Source organism: Bemisia tabaci, chromosome 6 (genome assembly GCF_918797505.1).
Source record: "Bemisia tabaci chromosome 6, PGI_BMITA_v3".
NCBI classification, from domain to species: domain Eukaryota; kingdom Metazoa; phylum Arthropoda; class Insecta; order Hemiptera; family Aleyrodidae; genus Bemisia; species Bemisia tabaci.
The window spans coordinates 49,939,535-49,959,564 of NC_092798.1; the positions used below are offsets into that span (position 1 = coordinate 49,939,535).

Genomic DNA, 20,030 nt, shown 5'->3' on the forward strand with positions numbered 1-20,030 from the left:
TATGACGCCTTGTTCTCCAAGCCCCTCAGTTTACCCCCTCCTACCAATGACGTGGTGTGCTTTGCGATGAATCAATTGATCTGCCTTTCAAACCCATGGAAAAGGATCGATCATTAGGGTGTTCGCAAAGAACACGTTGAAACTTGATTCTTTACCATAGCTTCGAATGGAAAAATATCGATTGTCCATAATTCACGTCTCTCAGTGTTTGACGCAAAATCTGAGTAGGAATTATACCGAGAAAACAAGTCAGGGTCAAAAATGCACAAATCCATTTCACCCTCCAGGCAATCTACATCACAATATCGATTTTTATTTTTGGAATTTCCAGATCTAATTACATTAATCATGTGGTGTAATTTTAGCTTTAGCTAGCAAATATTTCATTGTGCCAAACAAAGCACAGATTTTTTTCATTTTTTTCGAAAAGTTGGAAGAAGATACTCGCACTGTTCCGATTTTTCATGCTGCATATCTTGTGATGCTTCGATTCCTGTCTTTCCTTCTTATCCCATGAGGCCGAGCAACAATACTAACTCAGGCGAAATCGTCTTGCATAAGCGACGAAATGAAGGCGCATGCTGCTGCCGAATGATGCTGGCCTCATTAATTGAACGGTGGATCGATCAGTTATTGTGTGCGCATTTAAGAATTTTCTATAGTGTAATTTTCACAAATATCATGAGATTTTGACTAAAAGGGATAATTTCTCAAATTACTCAAAATCCAAGGGATCTATTAATATGCCGACAATTTTCGGCAAAATTATAAATCCAACGAATCAGGAACAGATGTTAGCTAAAATACAATAAACCCTTCTTTTACAACAAGAAATATTAAACACTTTTTATCAAACTTGCAGTGTGAAATCTTTACTGTCAAAACTTTACCATTTTGCTTCAAACTCCACTACAATTTCTGCAATTTTAGTAGTGACTGCATTATTTTGGTTTATCCTAGGATGCCTCGACATATTAAAACACGAATTGTTGTGTGTCCATAGGTAAGAATCAGTGGATTGAACCATTCTCTGTAGGACGATTCAGCCTCATTGTTTCTAGGATAGAAAAGACGACTATTCAAAATTTGCACTTTTAGATTTTGGGATCTTTAAAAAAACACTTTAAAAATAGAGCAAATCATGGTTTCATATTTCGGTATCGGCATGGAAAAGCACACGAAATTTGGAAACCTTTGAGAAATAAAATCACCACTGTCATACTCGTAGTGAGTTCGAGAAACAATTTCATTTTCACTTGCATTTCCATTTCTTGAAAATGATCACTGAAACTTAAAAAGAACGTGTCTTTACTTATATTTCGGAGAGTTCTGCTGTTGTTTAATTTGAATTTACAAGAGAGAGCATTACCATTTCTTGAAAATGATAACTGGAACTTAAACGACGTGTCTTTACTTATATTTCGGAGAGTTCTGCTGTTGTTCAATTCGAATTTACGAGAGAGAGAAAGCAAGCGGAATAAGTAAATTACTGCGTGGACCGGATTCGCTGGTCTTGGAAATGAAACTAATACCCAACGACAGACGATGATTTCATCGTAAGGCTTCCCGATCGGCTGCAAAAAAGAGGTAGAAAACCCTTTCGCGTGGAATCGAAGGGTTGGCGGAGAAACAGTTACGTAAAGCGCGGGTCCGAGGTTGTCAACTCTGATCACCTCAACCTTTTCTTTAAAATATGATATCAGAAAGTGTACAATTTCACCTTCTACAGCTCGAAACCTAGGCGGTTTACTGTCATGTTCGATTGATTGAATGGCTCGCCAACACGAATTGGAAGTTCGCAATAGGTCAGTTGCACTGACAACGACAAAGCAAACGATGTGATACAACTATTCGAACTCCTCTGTGACGCAAACTGCATAATTGCAGTGATGAAGGCGCACTTCTGTTGAAATTCGCATTATTCGTTCAAGCAGTGGATAGCTGAGCGTCCCCTCTGGCAATATTCGAGTTTTGATATAGACATAACCTAATTAAAGAAACTTAATTCGATCATCCTAAGTCCTCGACTCTTAAATGAAAAATCATTTTTTTCGGTTCGTTAATCAATAAATGGTGATATTAGTTGTGCACCATTCACCCACGAATTTCGACAAACCGCTGAATTTTGTCGACGGATAATACTGCCGTGATAGTGAAAAGAGCAGTAAGTGCATTTCTGCATGAGCCACGGTTAGGCAAATGCTTTTATGTGTCTCGAGGTTCATCCCAGCCAGTGGCGTGGCGTGCTTTGCGATATATCGATTGTTATGCCATTTAAACCTATGGAAAAGGATCGATAAACAGGGTGTTCGCAGCGAACACCTTAATAATCGATTATTTACCATAGGTTTAAAAGGTATAACAATCGATACATCGCAATTCACGCCACGACACAGATCCCAGCATGCACTTACTGCTCTTTTCGCTACCACGGCAGAATAAATGAATTGGTAAACGAAAAACGACAGCTTCCAAGTGCCCGTTTTCTTCATTTTTGGATCGTAAGTCGTCTGATCACGGTTAAATTGAGGACTTTAAACGAAGGCGCAGCCAGGAAACTCTTGCAAAGGGCAAGAGGCGCGCTTAAATTCTAGTACTGAGCAACTATATACAATTTTACGGGGAAGGGGGATCATCAGCTTTTTGGGCAGGGGGAGGTCCCTCCAGGACCCGCATAGTTACTTACGCCCATTACTTTGAAACAGAAGTCATCATTTTTTCGGTACTTTTCATAATTTTTTTTTTTTTTTTTTTTAAAAAAAAAGTATTTATTAATTACCCCATTACCAAACTTGTAGGCCTCAGTCTGATAATAAAAAAACCTGTAAGCGGAGCCAGACACTTCCCAGACTCCCACATAGGAGAGGGGCGTGAGGGAGTCCGGAGGGCTTCCCTTAATAAATTGTAAATTGTAATTCACAATAGTCGTAATTTTAAAGCATCTAACATGCAGTTTAAGTCAATTTTGTCATGAAAATACAAGCGATCTTCCGTCTTCTTTTCTCCGTTCCTTCCCTCTTTTATTCTTCCCTTTTACTTCCTCCTTTTTTCGGGGAAGGGGGGGGGGGGGAGTATGCACCCCTACGCTCGCGTTGGATCTATCTATGGGAAAACTGTGATCCGACTGTGCTGCATTCAGACAATCGGTACACCGAAAAAAAGGATGCTGACTCAAAATTCTGGACGCAAAAAAGTGTGTGATAACTCACAAAACGCTGAGTTTGACCGCCAGCAGTTACTTTTACATCTTGACATCGCTGAAGTAACTGCTGTGGCGGTTAACTCAGCGTTTTCTGAGTTGTCGCACACTTTTTTACGTCCAGAACGTTAATTCTGCATCCTTTTTTTTTCGGCGTAAAGTTGTTCGCAAACATCGATCGTAAATTGCGTACGGAGTAAGGCAACGTGGCTCTGCGAGCAGGAATCGCGGGAACCCGGCGAAGCGCGATGTCTTCGTGCAGCGAGCACATGTGGTCGGCGGCCGGCGCTGCGTCGGCGGTGGCGTCTCGTCGGTGCCCGGCGGGTATTTCCGTTTTCCGGTGAAGCGAACCGGTTGCCGATGCCGGTTGCAGTGTCCGACCCCATGTCAACGCGCCGCGACCACGGCGCACGACACGTCCCGTCGGAGTAAAGAACTCGGTAATCGCACTCTCTCGGATTTCACTCGGCACCCAATTAATACCGTACTATTAATACCGCACCCTCCCCCTCCGCCCACCACCTTCCACCCTGCCCGAGCCTACAAACTCCCGGATTAAGTAGCGTGATGCGGCGAGGGATCACTGTTGCCGGGTGGTGGAGAACCTCCACCCTGCACCCAAGGGTTGGGAAACGGTGGTGAGGACTTGTAAGGGTGAGGTGGATGGGGTTGAGCCCTCAACTTTTCTGGATAACACTAGAAAAACTTTTTTTCCGACGTTGAGATTTAGAGTAAGTGGAATAAGATAGAGTGATGATTAGGATCATTAATAAGAAGATTAGGACGTAGGGTAGGGTGTGTCTTATTTTGAGTTTTCGAAAATCAAGTTGGTCAACCCCTAAAAAGTTTCTATGTGGTCTCTAAATGAACCCCCTAAAAGGAAAAAATTTTAAAAAAATTTTAACCCGTGCCTCAAAGGGCCTAAAGGGCCTAAACCCAAAATTCAAAAATTTTGGCAAGCGACACATCAATTCTGAAGGAAAATGGCAAGTTACGGCCCTTCTAGGGCAGAAATTTCGTCCGTTTTGCCGTATCTTGAAGCGTAAGGTCACAAACGGCCCAATGACGACGTGAGGCTATGGGCTGGCGGGGCGCGCCGCGGCCGGCCCGCCGCTGAGCGTGCGCGCGCGGCAGGGTTGCGCATCGCCGCTTTACACCGGCGTAGAGGAACGAACGGTGGAGTGGGAGGGGGATATCCGGTGGAAAAGCATCCACATTTTCTATCCATAATGAAAATGCATTATACTTTTTCAATATAGGTGAGGAAATATGAGCCATACAAGGAAGTGATGAAAAGAGTGACAAATACATATATAGTTTGTACGGTTAAGAGTGTAAGTGGGGGAAATTTGCCGTAACTACAGAACAGCCCTGAAAATCTCGGGGAAATAAAAGCTGCTATTGATGAGAGGTTTAATTAAGGACTAATTAAAAAGATAGGTGCGATGTTGCCGAATCGTAAGTCCTTTACGCGATCAAAAGCGATTAGTGTAAATTTAATTGGAAAAGTTTAAGAAAAATTTGATGAAAGAAAATTGCCCCAAATTCGGGAAGTGCTTAAAGTGTTTTTCTATCATGTGAAGTGTTCGTACATGAATGTCAATGGCAGTAATTCCAATATGGAATGAAAATGTAGAATCCCTGTGATACATAGTGTCTATGTTTACCCTCCTTTTCATTAGTGCATTTAACGTGACATCAATTAGAAAGTTTAATTCGAGAGGTTCAATATGGCTTACCCTCTTACATTTTCTGGTACTGAACCCCCCCCCCCCCCCCCCCCCACAGTTACTTGCTATAATCAAAAATGTAATATTAGTTTCTCGAAAAAATATGATTTAATTTGGGGTTTGAACCCCACTCTTTAAAACCGTGGGCAATGCCCTTGAACCACTCGGCTACTGGGGAAGATTTGAGTAAACGAGGCTAATGTGTCATTTAGCCCCATGGGTGAGGCCAGGCAATCAACATCAGCTGTAAGTTGGCGAAGCCAGATTGAACCGATTGAATAAAACTTTCTAATTGATGCATCAAACCTTCAGTGATTTCATATGAAATGAAAAAACTTATTTTCTTCCGTTTGGCGGGACTCATAAGCGAGCGTGAATTTTTCCTGTCGAGAAACTCTCCTGGGCGCGAGCTTTCTTCTTGTCTGCTCTCTTCACCTCTGCTGCAAGGGTAGTATCCTTCACTATGGATATTATGCATTCTCATTCAGGTTTATGCTGAAGAATTAAAAATGCTTCATCCTCTTCATTTTCCATGATATCTAGAGTATTGCATAAAGCAATGTCGAATAACACGTCGATTTTTGCCGTAAAATCAGTCTCCAAATTCTCTTGAACCAGCGATCGACGGCTAGCATTTATTGATACGCGCCTCCACTCCTCATAAAAATGTAAACATTTTTAAAAACATGGACACTATGTATCACAGGGATTCTACATTTTTCATTCCATATTGGAATTACTGCCATTGACATTCATGTACGAACACTTCACATGATAGAAAAACACTTTAAGCACTTCCCGAATTTGGGGCAATTTTCTTTCATCAAATTTTTCTTAAACTTTTCCAATTAAATTTACACTAATCGCTTTTGATCGCGTAAAGGACTTACGATTCGACAACATCGCACCTATCTTTTTAATTAGTCCTTAATTAAACCTCTCATCAATAGCAGCTTTTATTTCCCCGAGATTTTCAGGGCTGTTCTGTAGTTACGGCAAATTTTCCCCCTCTTACACTCTTAACCGTACAAACTATATATGTATTTGTCACTATTTTCATCACTTCCTTGTATGGCTCATATTTCCTCACCTATATTGAAAAAGTATAATGCATTTTCATTATGGGTAGAAAATGTGGATGCTTTTCCACCGGATATCCCCCTCCCACTCCACCGTTCGTTCCTCTACGCCGGTGTAAAGCGGCGATGCGCAACCCTGCCGCGCGCGCACGCTCAGCGGCGGGCCGGCCGCGGCGCGCCCCGCCAGCCCATAGCCTCACGTCGTCATTGGGCCGTTTGTGACCTTACGCTTCAAGATACGGCAAAACGGACGAAATTTCTGCCCTAGAAGGGCCGTAACTTGCCATTTTCCTTCAGAATTGATGTGTCGCTTGCCAAAATTTTTGAATTTTGGGTTTAGGCCCTTTAGGCCCTTTGAGGCACGGGTTAAAATTTTTTTAAAATTTTTTCCTTTTAGGGGGTTCATTTAGAGACCACATAGAAACTTTTTAGGGGTTGACCAACTTGATTTTCGGAAAACTCAAAAATAAGACACACCCTAACGTAGGGGTAAACGAAGGAATAAAAAGGTATGAAGAAGAGAAGACAAAGATGGAGGGGATGACATAGTCCGAGAGGGAGAAGAGAGGAAGGAAGATAAGGAAATGGAGAGTGGGAAGGAAAAGGTGACCTAGAGGAAAGCGGAAATAGAAATGGAGATGAAGATGGAGAAGTGGAGGGTTAAGGAGAAGAAGGGAGTGAAGGAGAAGGAGAGGGACGGAGAATAAGAAAGATTCAGATGTAGATGGAGAAGGAAACGGAGAAGTGGTAGGAGAAAATTGTGAAGTAGAAAGATATGAAGAAAGAATAGAATGATAATTTTAAAGAAAATGAGTGGAATGAGAGAGAGGGAAATTTTAAAAAAGGGAAGAAAGAGAAGCAAAAGAAGGTGATGATTTTACGATTCAGATTTTAACTTTTCAATTCCAATTAATTATACGGTAGAACCAAAAAAGTTCACGTGCTGGTACTCTCCTTGTTTCAAGAGAAGTTGATAGATGTTTCCAAGAATTTCCGCTTTGAGTACATAACTATGTTGAAAGGGTATTTTCCATATCAATTCCTTGAGTACGAAGAAACTGCGCTGCTTTTTAAGTGGGCAGTCTACGAATTTTAGAATGTCAATGAAACCGTGGAGTCCGAGTAAAAAGGAAATGAATATCACATGTTAGTACACGTAGGTAAATGATGCCGCACAAGACAACGATTGAAATTTTAAAAAACCAAAAAAAATGAAAGAAAATTAAACTCACTTGCACTACTACACTTTTTTTATTTACATATAACTGGAAGTGAGTTGCATTTTCATGCATTTTTTTTTTGGTTTTTTAAAATTTTGATAATTTAAGAGCTATTTACAGTAATTTAACACTGGTAAAAGAAAAAAACACATTGGATCTAGAGTCCAGACTCCTGAAAACATTGACAAGAGAAAGGTTTCTTGATTCAATCAGATTCAAGCTTAAATCAAAAGGACATCCGCTCAAATTAAGAGGCTTGGTTCTTGATATAAGCTTAAATCTGATTGAATAAGGAGTATTTTTCCTTTTCGTTGTTTTTAAGAGTCTGGACTCTACATCCAATGTGGTTTTTTTTTTCAGTGAAGCATATCACATGTCAAACATGGTAGTACTCCCATTCCCTTGTATGTATCTCCTTAAGAAAGTTTGGAGTTATGAATGTGGTATCCACATTGGTTGTGTGTCTTCCTCAATTCATGCGACCGCAATACCTCTCGGTTCTTGTGACCGAACTTTGGCTCCTAACCAAAGTTTGGTTAATGTAACTTAAGTTTGGCTCATGCAACAGAAACTTTGGTTTGTAAAACCGAAGTCTCGCACCAAACCGAGCTGAAGAGAAAATCTAGTCTCATGAACCGTACTGAAGAAATATCCCGGTAGCATAAATGGAGAGTACCAGTGGCGAGGCTTGAATGATCGATTATCGATTATTCCTCATTTGAAGCTATTCTAAAGAATCGATTATTAAGATATTCGTTGTCTATCGATCCTTTTTCACAGGTTTAAATGACAGATCAATAAATCGCAAAGTACGCCACGTCACTGGAGAGTACGTTAACATGAACCAATTATTGCGGCCGACAATGAATTCCACCCCCTTAATTAATGCCCAAATAGGCAGCAACGCTAGGGTAGGCGTGAGCAATAAGGTGTTTTGTACTTGATCTTATCTTCTCTGAGGAACATTCTCAACTTACGTTGACAACATTTTTGATGTTCTGATAAAAAAAAAGCAACGCCCCGACCCCCAAGAACCCATCTATTTTAAGTCGCGGTTGTTAAGCTGGATTGAAGAGAGATTATGGGGGCGGGGGAGACATGGCACGTGAGTCATCGAGATATACCCCTTTGGGCGGTGCTTCAGAAGAGATTGGAGCACTGGATTGTGACTTTTTTAGTCCTTAAACTTTTAATCTCTTCTCCCGAAGAGAAGGATGCGTTATCGTTCGGTTTTTTTTTTATTTATTCCTCAATTTCCGGTTTGTTTTTCTCTCTACAAATGTAGTTAGGATTTCCGTTTTTTACCGGTCAGAATTTTTAGGGACTGGCTTTTACGCGCTTTCTAGACTTCGGACAACGTAGAGAATATTTGGACTGCGTTAAGCGAGATGGAACCAAGCCACAACAGCTACTGACAAATTTAATTTGGCACTTCTAAATTTTTACATTACAACGGTTATGCGAATTGTTTCGCAAATTTCAATAAATTCCTTGCAAGGTGTGAAGCAAATGTCTTACTTAATGTCTTAATGTCTAATGTTATGAACTTTTGGAGGATTCCGCACAAACGTTCTCTTGGGATAAATTAAAGTGCTCGGTTAAAATTGGCAATAGCTGATGTAGTTTGGTTCCTTTCTGCTAAACGCGGTCCATTTGCACATGTGTGCATGCACCGCAGTATGCTGTCGTCTTAAAGAAAAACGACGTATGGGTATTCAGGCGTTGCCACATATCCTTCAATAACACAAAAATTCCTTGGGAAGATTCTGAATATTTTTTCTTCAATTTTTCAGACTGCTTTGTTCTCAATTCAATCTAAATTATCTGAAAATTCCAAGGGAAAGTATGCATAACTTTTTTTCAAATATGCCTGTTTTATTCCGGGAAATTTGGCAACTCTAGAATGTTCATACGGCGTTCTTCCTCAGCACGGCGAAATGGAGAATCCCAAGAGTAACGTCATGAGATCAACTCCACACGCATCCGTAACCATCCGCCGAGGCCGGAGGGGTGGAACCAGTGGTAAAGTGTGAATGATCGATTGTTGATAATTCCCCATTTGAAGCTATGAGAAAAAATCGATTATTATGGTGTCCGTTGCGAACACCCATTTATCGATCCTTCTCCATAGGTTTAAATGACAGATCAATCGATATATCGCAAAGCACGCCAGGCCACTGGTTGGAACCGCCGAAAAAGCGATTCCTGAAAATTCATGAGTCGGAACCAGCTCGTTTACGAGCGGAGCCGAGACCGACACAAAGCCGTCAGTAATTAAACAATAGACAACTCAGACGCCACCAGCAACAGCAATACTCCCGTGTGAGGCAATAACGTTGTATGAACATTCAGGCGCTGCCAAATTTCTTTTCAAAAATAGGAATTTCCAAGGAAACTTTTCAAATCGGACATTTCTTGAAGTGGGACGTTCAAATATTTTATCACCAGCCAAGTTGGTCTAGTGGTTGTCGCGTCTCACTCTGTGTCAAGGTCCCAGGTTTAAATCTCGGGGGTGATAACAAATTTTGACGAAGTTGATAAGTGGACTGTTACACCAATTGGAGCACATTTTGCAATTAGGAACTATAAATTACAGCTCAGTTTAAAAACAACGCGAGTACAATTAGTTACCATATGCACATAAGAGTTTTTTCAGATGAGCCAGAAATTATATTTCTTAATTGCAATATGAAGTCCAATTATCCTCGGCCTTAATCCCTGAAAATTTGAAAAGCCTACAGCATGGATGTGTTTGAATACCCTCTGGTATTCTTTGATACCTGTAAATTCTTGATGAAAAAAAAAAATTATCTGTGAAAATTTGGCATCAACGGAATGTTCTCAAGGCGTTCTTCCATAGCACGAGATGACACCGTGCTAAAGAAAAACGCAGTATGAACATTCTGATGTTCACTAATGCAAAAATCGCATTTCTAATGCAAAATTAACTCTCAGAAAAAACTTATTTTTTTTAGGAAAGTTATGAATGTTTTTCATAGAAGTTTTCAAATACTTCAGATGAAAGTGTGAACGAAATTCTCTGAAAAATTGGAGAAAAAATATCCTCAAATTTTCCCGAAAATTCCTGATTTGTTAAAGGAAGTTTCGCAACATCTGTAGTCTCATACGGCGCGGCGTCCTTTCGTGGCAAAGGAGACTATCCATGCTCTGTAGCGCTAAGGAAGAACGCTGTATGAGCCTTCAGACGTTGCCAAATTTCCCTTGACTTTTCTTCTTCCATTTCTTCACTGGAAAAAAAGTCGCTTAGATCTAGTGTCCACACTCTCAATAACATTGACAAGAGAAAATACTCTTGATTCAATCCGACTTTTTCTTGGATCGAAGATCCGAGCCTCTTAATTAAGGCGGATTTCCCTTTGATTCCAGAAAAAGTCCGATTGAGTCAAGAGTATTTTTTCTTGTCAATGTTTTTAAGAGTCTGGACTCTAGATCTGCCGTGCTAAGGAAGAACGCCGTATATGAACATTCGAGAGTTGCCAAATTTCCTTAGATAAAACGTGTATTTTTGACGCAATTTAAGCATATATTTCCTCGAAATTTTCAGATATTTTAGATTAAATTGCGCACAAAATAGTCTGAAAATGTTGGGGGAAATATTTACAATTTTCTCGAAAATTCGTGATTTACCAAACGAAATTTGGCGACGCCTAAAGGTTCATGCGGCGTTCTTCCTTAGCACGGCAGAGATCCAAGTGACTTTTTTCTCCAGTATTCCTCGAAAATAGGTTTTTCCTAAGAGGAAATTTGGCAACATTCGAATGTTCACACGATGTTTTTCCTCAGCACAGCAGCCCTGACGTAATAACGGTTAAGCGTGAAGCGTGGCGCATGCGTACTCACGTGTTTTCTGGAAGTCCAGGGCGTCATCGGCGCGTACGAGGGCCAGAACGAGACAGGAGCACCACCAGCAGAGGGCCAACATATTAGTCATTCCCGAAGGGTCGAAGGGACCCAGACCAGGTGGCGGCGCGGCGCGCTGGGCGGTCCCCCTGGGCCTCTAGCCGCCCGCCCGGCCCACCCCCTCTCCGCACGCACACATAAAGCTCGGCTATTACCGACTCGCGGTATGCACTACTCCTTGTTTTCGGCCCGATAAATCAACTCTTTCTCACTGCACTTAATCGGGAACCACTTCGGTCTCACCTGAGGCTTCCCGCACACACACACAGGCTCGTATTCCGCTCGATTTACGCACACGCGTGTATGCTCATGCGGATGAGTATCACAAGTCCGTACTCACGAAGAACGTGTACCGGACGACTTACGCACTCACGGAGCACGTGTACCAGACGATTTACGCACTCAGAGAGTACGTGTACCAGACGATTCACGCACACACGAAGTACGTGTGCCAGACGATTTACGCACTTACGAAGTACGTATGCCAGACAATTCACGCACGCACATAGAAATGAGTATCACAAGATGCTATCCGTAATCAAGAAAGCTCGCCTGGGTCCGTATTCGGGACGATTTACGCACTTACATATGAGCTTATTCGAAGGGGTACTCCAAAATGGTAAGTTGACTCGTGAAATTTTGAATGGACCTTTGACAGAGACCTCTGCTCAAAGATGATCTGTATTATACTCATCGTGATCTTTGAAATTCCGTCTAAGGTACAGACTTTTCCCGAGGTTCGAAGATGAAATCCCCAGTCAGCAAAATGTTCAGTCGCACACAAATAAATCCGAAAAGGTCTCCGAGACAATTCACGCACGCACACACTTAGGAGATCCGGTCCTGAGGAGGGTAGCACAGGTGCAATCGCACACGGTGTCGCTATCGTTTAGGACGCTCCGTTTGATGAGCTTTTGAACTTATCCGCAGAGCTTTCTGAGCTCGGCGCGTGGCCTCGATGACCGCAGAATCAAGATTGTGGGAGGTGGGATTAAGCTTTGCTGAACCACTTCGGAACTTTCACGATCGGATGTGGTTGGAAGTTTTTTTGCTTCTTCGAAGCAGCTCGAGTTACACACGCGTGGATTTCTTTGATCGTGCACGTCTTCTTCCTTTAAAGATGTTAACGCACTTTGGTGACGTCATGATTTGGTCGTGAGCTACGGATAATCATATGATTTAGTCCTGGTATAGGTGCTTGCTAAGGTGAAGTGGCCCTTGCTGCCGTGATAGCAAAAATGGACTGCATTTTGCTATTTGGAACTATAAATTCTGGCTCTTCTGGAAAAAAAACTTATGTGCACAGGGAAAATAATGGCACATACGTTGTTTTTAAACCGGGCCAGAATTTACAGTTCCAAATTGCAAAATGCAGTCCAAATAGCAGTAAGTGCGTGCTGGGATGAACCTCGAGACACATAAAAGCATGTGCTAGCCATGGCTCATACGGAAATGCGCTTATTGCTCCCTTCGCTATTACGGCTCCATGGTAATTTGCTTTTGAAATAGATGTGACACTAATGCCGAGCAAAAATCACCATTTCCCCGACGAAGGACCGAAACTATATTCCAAAGTTGCAAAATTGACTTTAACAATCAAATTTGTTTACAAGAGTGTACCTTTGCACGTTTTGATCAAATTTTGTCTGATTTTTGCATATCAGGATTAAATCAGTGAAATTTTTTAACTAGAAAATCCCAATATTCTCCTAGTAAAAGTTTAACTTTGAAGGTGAAATTTGGCAACATTGAAATGTAGTTACGTTCCTTTGTGAGGAAAAGGACACAATTTTACTACAATCAAGCCTAAAAACACACGGATAAAGCAACTTTGGTTACAAAAACCGAATTTTGATTCATGCGGGACACTATGGTTTTTGGCCTAGGTGACCAGTGTTTTTGTCATATAAACCGAACCTTGGTTCTGATATTGAGACCTAGATAAGAAATACGAATTTTACTAAGGCCGACAAAAAATTTAGTTCGAAGTTTGGTTCCCGTGATCGAAAACTTATTCGTTTACCTACAAGCCGAAAGCTTTGTTGCTCCGCGAGAACCAGATTTTTCCCCTACTTGTGCCAAAAAAGATTAAAATCAGTACAAATGATACTGCTGTCAGTCATGATCATTTTCAGGTCACTGCTGATCAATACTCTAGAGCCATTCCCGAATGCTCTTGAAGACTGAGATGTCATTTCGTCGCTCTTTTTTTTTACGGGAAGTTAGGCAAGATGTAAAATTAACCCAATTTTTATAGATTTTCGTCGAGAAAATACTCGGGGTGTAAAATTTCATTTTCTGCCACGAGAGTACCAAAGTTGGGAACTCCATCCCGTTTTTATCAGGTATCTAATCTGTGCCAAGATCTAAAGTTAGATGTCAGGATTGCTATGTAAATAGGATATTTTACAAAGGAGATTTACTGACATAGTTCCTCCAATGATCATGGGAATATCTATGATAATTGGCTGCCTAGTACCTCCCTGACACCTCAAGAAGTTATTCTTTTTCTCTCTTTTTATGTGATAGGTCGTAATTTATCAAAAACTCGATGGGGTCTTCCTCACCGACAGTTTTTCACGTGAAAAAAGAGTCCGCTCTCAGTACAGTACAGTTGCTTTAAGGAAGAGCGTCGTATGCGCGTTCAGACTATGTCAAACCTTGCCTCATGAAATTGGTTTCTTTTTAGAGAAGTTATGAATAGTTTCCCTTCAAATTTTCAAGTACCTAAAAGTAAATTGCGAAGAAAATTACTTGACGAAATTGAAGAAAAACACTCTCAGGTTTCTCAAAAAACTTGTGTTTTAAGGAATGAACTTCGGCAACGTCCGAAGGCTTATACGTTGTTTTTCCTTAGCACCACAGGGTAATAATTGTTGGGAATGAGTAAAGGGTATCATTGACACCGCTGCGGCTTTTTACTCGACTGCATCCTCAAAGAAATTCCAAGAGCAAGGAAGGATCACGCGTGCCACAACGCCTATGACAAAAGGACGTATCTCGATTTTCTCATGAGCCCCAGATAGCATGGATCTATGCGTAAAACAGGGATTACGTGAAAATTAAGATACGCTCTTACATCAGCGACGCGACGACAATGAATGTAAATTAAGCACCTTCGGATTTCTAAATTTGAAGGAATATCGCCGCGTATCATAATCTATCACTTCATCGGAAAAAAGACGTAATCCCATCATGGCTAGAGCTTGCCACAGGATAGAGATAAATACGCAACAGGGTTATTTTCAAAATGCAGTTACGTCCTTTTGCCGCGAACGCACGGATCCTGCTCCACGATTTACGAGCTTCTCACCCAGGAGGGTGTTCCTCGACGATCCCCTCGGAATGAATAAATCAACATCGGAAACTGAAGTATCTCATGCGTGCACTCGCGCAACAATAGCGAGATTTTACCACGTTCGAGTGTGGTTGTAATTGTTTTTCGAACGACTGATTTCCTCGGGTCCTCTCTCGACTTTTTAATAAACTAGCGTCGGTTGTTGTTTTTTGATACGTTTTCGCTCCCTCTCTCTGCGCTTTATCCACCCAATTATTTGGTGGAACGCTTCAGCTCCCCTAGATCTACCGTGATAGCGGGACGAACACTGAACAGTAAGTGTCAAATTTTCGAAATTGAGTTTCCTTCAAAATTCGTACAGTCTCTTCTAGATGAAATCGCTGAAATAGCTAAAGCAGCAAAATTCATCTCAATTTTATCAAAACGAGACATGTGTGAAAGCCGTAAAGCGCAAAAAATGACGTACTTTTAGGCAAAACAGCTGTAAGTTCCTTTAAAGAGTCAATGAAACTGTTTTCAGTGCCTTCAAATGAATTGCTGCCCTCTTCTGCCCATTTTTGACCTGAAAATGTGTTTTTTGTGACTTTGTGAGTCCAAAACTCAAAGCGAGACAGAAAAGAATGCAGAGAGTGCGCAAAAAATGGCGTAGTCTCAGGCAACAGCAATAAGTTACCATATTATTCCAGAGAGCTAATGGAAACTGTGAAATGCTACCCTCTTCTGCCAATTTCTGACTCGAAAATGTCTTTGTTGTGTGTCCAAAACGCAATCACGAAAGCATGCAGAAGACAGCACTTACTGCTGTCTTGCCTAACACTAGCCTAACATGAAAATTGAAAATACTCTTTTAATGCAATTGAAATAAAATCGGTCGATTTTTAATTATCCCAACGATTTCTGGGAGTCTTTTGGATGATTAGTCGCAATTTGACAAAAAACGGATGTTTCTTTCAATAAAATTTTTCGGTCAGACACTTCTGAGCCCGTTTTCTCAAAACTTCATCTTTGCCCATACTGCTCTCTTCGCTATCACGGCAATAGGCGCATCACCTTCTTTACTTGCAATGAGCGTTGTTACACAATCTGTGAGCTGATTATCGAGACTACCCCGTGATGCAACTATTCGAGCTCGACGACCGCCCAAATTGCATACACGAAATTCTGAAGGCGCACGTGCGCATGCACTAGCGACCCTATTGTTCACAGTCACTCTAGTTGCATTTTTTTGAGAGGTTTTCAACTAACAACTCATCTGAAATTTCCTTTGATTTTTCTTCACTCGTTCAAAAACACCCACAAAAATTTGAAGGGGAGCTTTTGTTTCGTTTTCTTTTAAAAGTAAAACATGATGCACTGGAAAAAAAAAACACATTGAATCTAGAGTTCAGACTCATAAAAACATCTTCAAAAAAAAATACTCTAGATTCAATCGGATTTAAGCTTAAGTCAAAAGGAAATCCGCTCAAATTAAGAGGCTTGGTTCTTGATTTAAGCAAAAATCCGATTGAATCAAGAGTATTTTTTCTTGTCAATGTTTTCAAGAGTCTGTACTCTAGATCCATTTTTTTCCAGTGTGGTATAATTTGGGGCATTGCTGTAGAGTTACATATTTATTGACTTTAATTTCCGATATTTTCAAACAAACGGAGCCCAGTATTCCAACTCGCGGGCTTATCTCCCTTGCACGTTGCACCACGGATCTCTCGTTTGGCGGAGAGGCAAAAAAAAGGGATCAGTTGGCGGTCCGCGGCCCGCGCGATGAGCGACGAAGAATGCCGCAGATCATAATACAGGATAGCATAACTGAAAAGCCCAGGATTATAAATAGACCCGTAAAATAGAGAGAGCGTTATTAATTTCACTTCATTTTCAGTCGGTACCGGAGCCAAAATGGAGGGCTCCTCGCGACCAAATTTGAATTCCGTCTCCATGTTCAAACAGCAGCTGTTACTCCAGCTCCCACTGAGCTTGTTCTTAATTTTCGCGACGCTCCTGCCAAGTTCCCAGTAAAATTAACGATTTTCCTACTTAACTAAATTTCTATGAATTTATTGGAAAGCTTGATTATCCTGCGGAATATCGCGAGTAAGAATTCGACCTAAATTATCATCCTATCACTAGATGATTATTAAGTATAATTTTATGGTTTTTTTGTAGATATTACTACTTTTCGAGCTATACTGAACATTTTGCAACCTCAGTTCTCTCTCTAAAACCCCCCTACTGGAGGTGATTTATGCAAAGCGTGTCTTCAGCCCTTGACGTGATTTTAACTGACTCCCTCTTGTAAACGAACACATTTCTAATTAAAAATTAACTCAGGTATAAGTTCAAGTTTACCTACAATCGTCAAAGGTACCATAAAAATAACAATGTATTGTGCTTTCTCGTCCGCGAGGTAGGCACATTTATATGATTATTCCCCTTCAAGTTTTGACTCTTCCATACTCAAAATTTTTGATCAATAGTATTTCACAAATTCTGTTATACTTGGTTTTATTATCAGAGAAACGTAGTTTACCTGTTTAATCGTATAAAGCATTCAAAGTAAATAAAATCCAGTTTTCGTTCCAAACACTATGCCTAGCGGTTATGTTCAGTAATTATTTGACTGTGCACTCTTAAACATTTTGATATATTCAACTTCTCGGAGAGCGTGTAGCATGAATATCTACCCATAAAGCTGATATGTGCTGAATTTAGTCGAAGATTTAGGATAAGCAATTGTATTTCTTACTTTCAACTTCCAAGTCATGGCATATTTGAAATTATGGCACTACTAAGAATTCAAAGTTTAGGTACCACATATAGGAAATCACTTTGAAATGATGCCTTAAAACTAGGTTCCATAATTTATATTACATTTTGATCTTTGAAGATTTATTTTTTTTTTTTCAGATATTTTGAAACGAGGGGATTATTTTTCTCATTTCAAAACGAAGAGTTTGTAGCATTTTGAAAATTACTGATATATGCGTGAATTGAATTATGGATGTCACAATATTTCTGGCTACTTCTAAAATCGTCCTCATCACCATCGCGGTAGGGGAAACATTCACATTTTGCACGTCTTGGCATACGGTGGCAATAAAAGTTCAAGATTATCAGTAACTTTTTTTACATCCATTACGCAAAAAATTAATGATTGTACCTACTGCATAAATGAAAAATACTTGATAAACAAATCAATTCATATTATGCATTGTAATTCAATTAATAATACGCAATGCCTTCTGCTGGATTTAAAACATAATATTTTAATAATTATTCGCTTATTCTAAGAAACTCTAGGAGCTCAGTGATATTTTGCTAAAACATGGTGATTTTAAAAAAATATATATAGTTCTAGATATAAACGGTAAGACCAACCATGAGCTTTTATTCGGTAGGGCTGTTTGCTTAGAATACTATGTACTGAGAGGATTCGGATTCACCATAAGAATAACATCAGATCTAGAATATCCCCGATTTTTTGTTGCCCCTCTGTCACGCGAAACAAGCTTTTTATTTTATTAACTTAGTCCTAGGTCTAGTCCTAGGTCCATATATTATATGTCAGTACTGCCGTGATAGCGAAAAGAGCAGTAAGTACGTGCTGGGATGAGCCTCGAGACACATAAAATCATGTGCTAATCATGTGCTTACCGCTCTCTTCGCTATCACGGCAGAGTACGTCTAATTCCTGTACAGGGAGACAACTTAAATAAATTATTTTTTAAAAAAAAAGAGCAAAGAAGGGAAGCTGATGATGACGTTCGGAAAAATTTTACTAACTTCCATAAAAAAAATTATAGAATTGACAGAAAGTGAGTCCTCTTCATTTAATTAAGAGGCTGAGTTCTTGATTTAAGCTTAAATCTGATTGAATCAAGAGTATTTTTCTTGTCGATGTTTTTAACAGTCTGGACTCCAGATCCAATGTGTTTTTTTTCCAGTGAATTTTAGGACTATTTCTCGTGTCATGAACTCTTCTCTCTGAGCGCAAGCTCCGTTATACAGCGTAAGTGTATGGGCTGCACCTCAAACGTTGCAAACTACCTTGGAAGCACCTACACCAGGTGTCAACGCGGCGTGCAACAGGCCGAACGGGAGCTGTCAGCGAGAAAAATAGGCGGCGAACGTTGCATCACTTAATTAACAAGTCCCACGACCCGGTCGATACGGATCCGTTCCGGGGAACCCGCGACACAAAAGCCGGAGCATCCGCAAACGCCAGGCGAAAACCGCGCGGGTAGTAAACAAACACCAGAAACCGCGCACCACTCACCAGCAGCACCGGCGAACCGTCCGTCACGTGACGCGATCGCGAACTAAAACAAATCAAGGGAAAAAAGCGAGCCGCGACCGGGGAGGGAGAGAGAGAGAGAGAGAGAGAGCCGCGGAGTAAAAAAGCGAGAGAAGAAAAATGACAAAAGCCGCAACATATGTTCGGCCGTGTATTTTTGTGGGTGCCCTGGAGGACAAGTGAAGAAGTCTCGGCGACTCCGCGAGAGGGGGGCGGGTCCGCGGCCCGAGGGGGGCCAAGGGGGCGGTTTCTATAAATGAATTGGCCGGTTCCCTCCCCGTCCCTCGCCCGGCCGCCCCTCCCCGATCCCGCTCATTAACTCTCTCATGACATAACTCATTAACCGAAATATTCTTGCCTCCCCTCGCCCCGCGCCCCGCGACCCTTCGCGGCGAAAGCTCCCCCTCCGCGGCTTTTTATCTGGAAATTTTTATGGGGGGGGGGGGAGAGGAAACCGCAAAATTGCCGGTTTGAATGGTTTCAAAGATTTCAAGGGCATGTGTGCCGCCCCGCGCAGGAGAGTTGTCCAAAGCCGGATTTGTGATGATGTTGCCGTTTTGGGGTGGAATAACGAGGGAGCAGAGATAGGGGTGTCAGTACTGCCCCGATACGCGATGAGAGCAGTAAGTGCAAAAATGAAGTTTTGAGAAAACGGACTCGGAAACGTCTGACCGGATTTTACCGGAAGAAGCCTCTGTTCCTTGTTAAATTGCCACTGATCACGTGGAAGACTCCTAAAAATCGTTTTGAAGATAAAACAATCCACCGATTTTATTCCAATTACCTACAAAAGGTATGTTTCATTTCCATGTTAGGCTAGTGTTGGACACCCGTTAGTGTAAGTGCTAAATTCTTCATGATTTCGTGGTTGCGTTTTGGACAAACAAGTAGCACATTTTCGAGTTACAAATTGGTAGAAGAGAGCGGTACGTTACTTGGAACCACTGTTTTCATTGGCTTTCCGGAGGAATAATGTCACTTCCGGCAGTTTTTCGTCATTTTTGGCGCACTTACGGCTTTCTCATAAGTCTCGTTTTTCTTAAAATCACCAAGATGAATTTCGCTGTTTTAGATATTTCAGTGATTCATCTAAAAGAAATTAGACGAATTTTGAAGGAAACTCGATTTCGAAAATTAGACACTTACTGCTCTCTTCACTAATACACAGAGTAGAGACGATGTGTTTAGAGACCCCCAACACTCTAAGGAATATAATTTAAGCGAGGGAAGCGATAAATTCGGAGGTCAACATTACTTCTCGCTTAATGATTGCTGATGAACACCTTGCTGAACGAAAA

The 20,030-nt window shown here is 41.1% G+C and overlaps 1 protein-coding gene across 4 annotated transcripts in view; it reads right to left on the reverse strand.

Annotated features, from left to right (window-relative positions):
• The window catches only part of LOC109034772 (kin of IRRE-like protein 2), a 123,622-nt gene extending 104,732 nt beyond the window's left edge, over positions 1–18,890 (reverse strand). The window contains exons 1-2 of one of the 4 annotated variants that reach the window (XM_019048094.2): positions 18,501–18,890; positions 11,090–12,309 (exon numbers count right to left, since the gene is read on the reverse strand). In XM_019048094.2, the coding sequence (XP_018903639.2) occupies positions 11,090–11,180 (91 nt within the window). In that variant the 5' untranslated portion in view covers positions 11,181–12,309; positions 18,501–18,890. Of the gene's footprint in view, positions 1–11,089; positions 12,371–18,466 lie in introns of all 4 variants that reach the window. The other 3 variants (XM_019048092.2, XM_072301837.1, XM_019048093.2) reach the window with 3 other exon arrangements.
• Between the last annotated feature and the right edge of the window lie 1,140 nt (positions 18,891–20,030).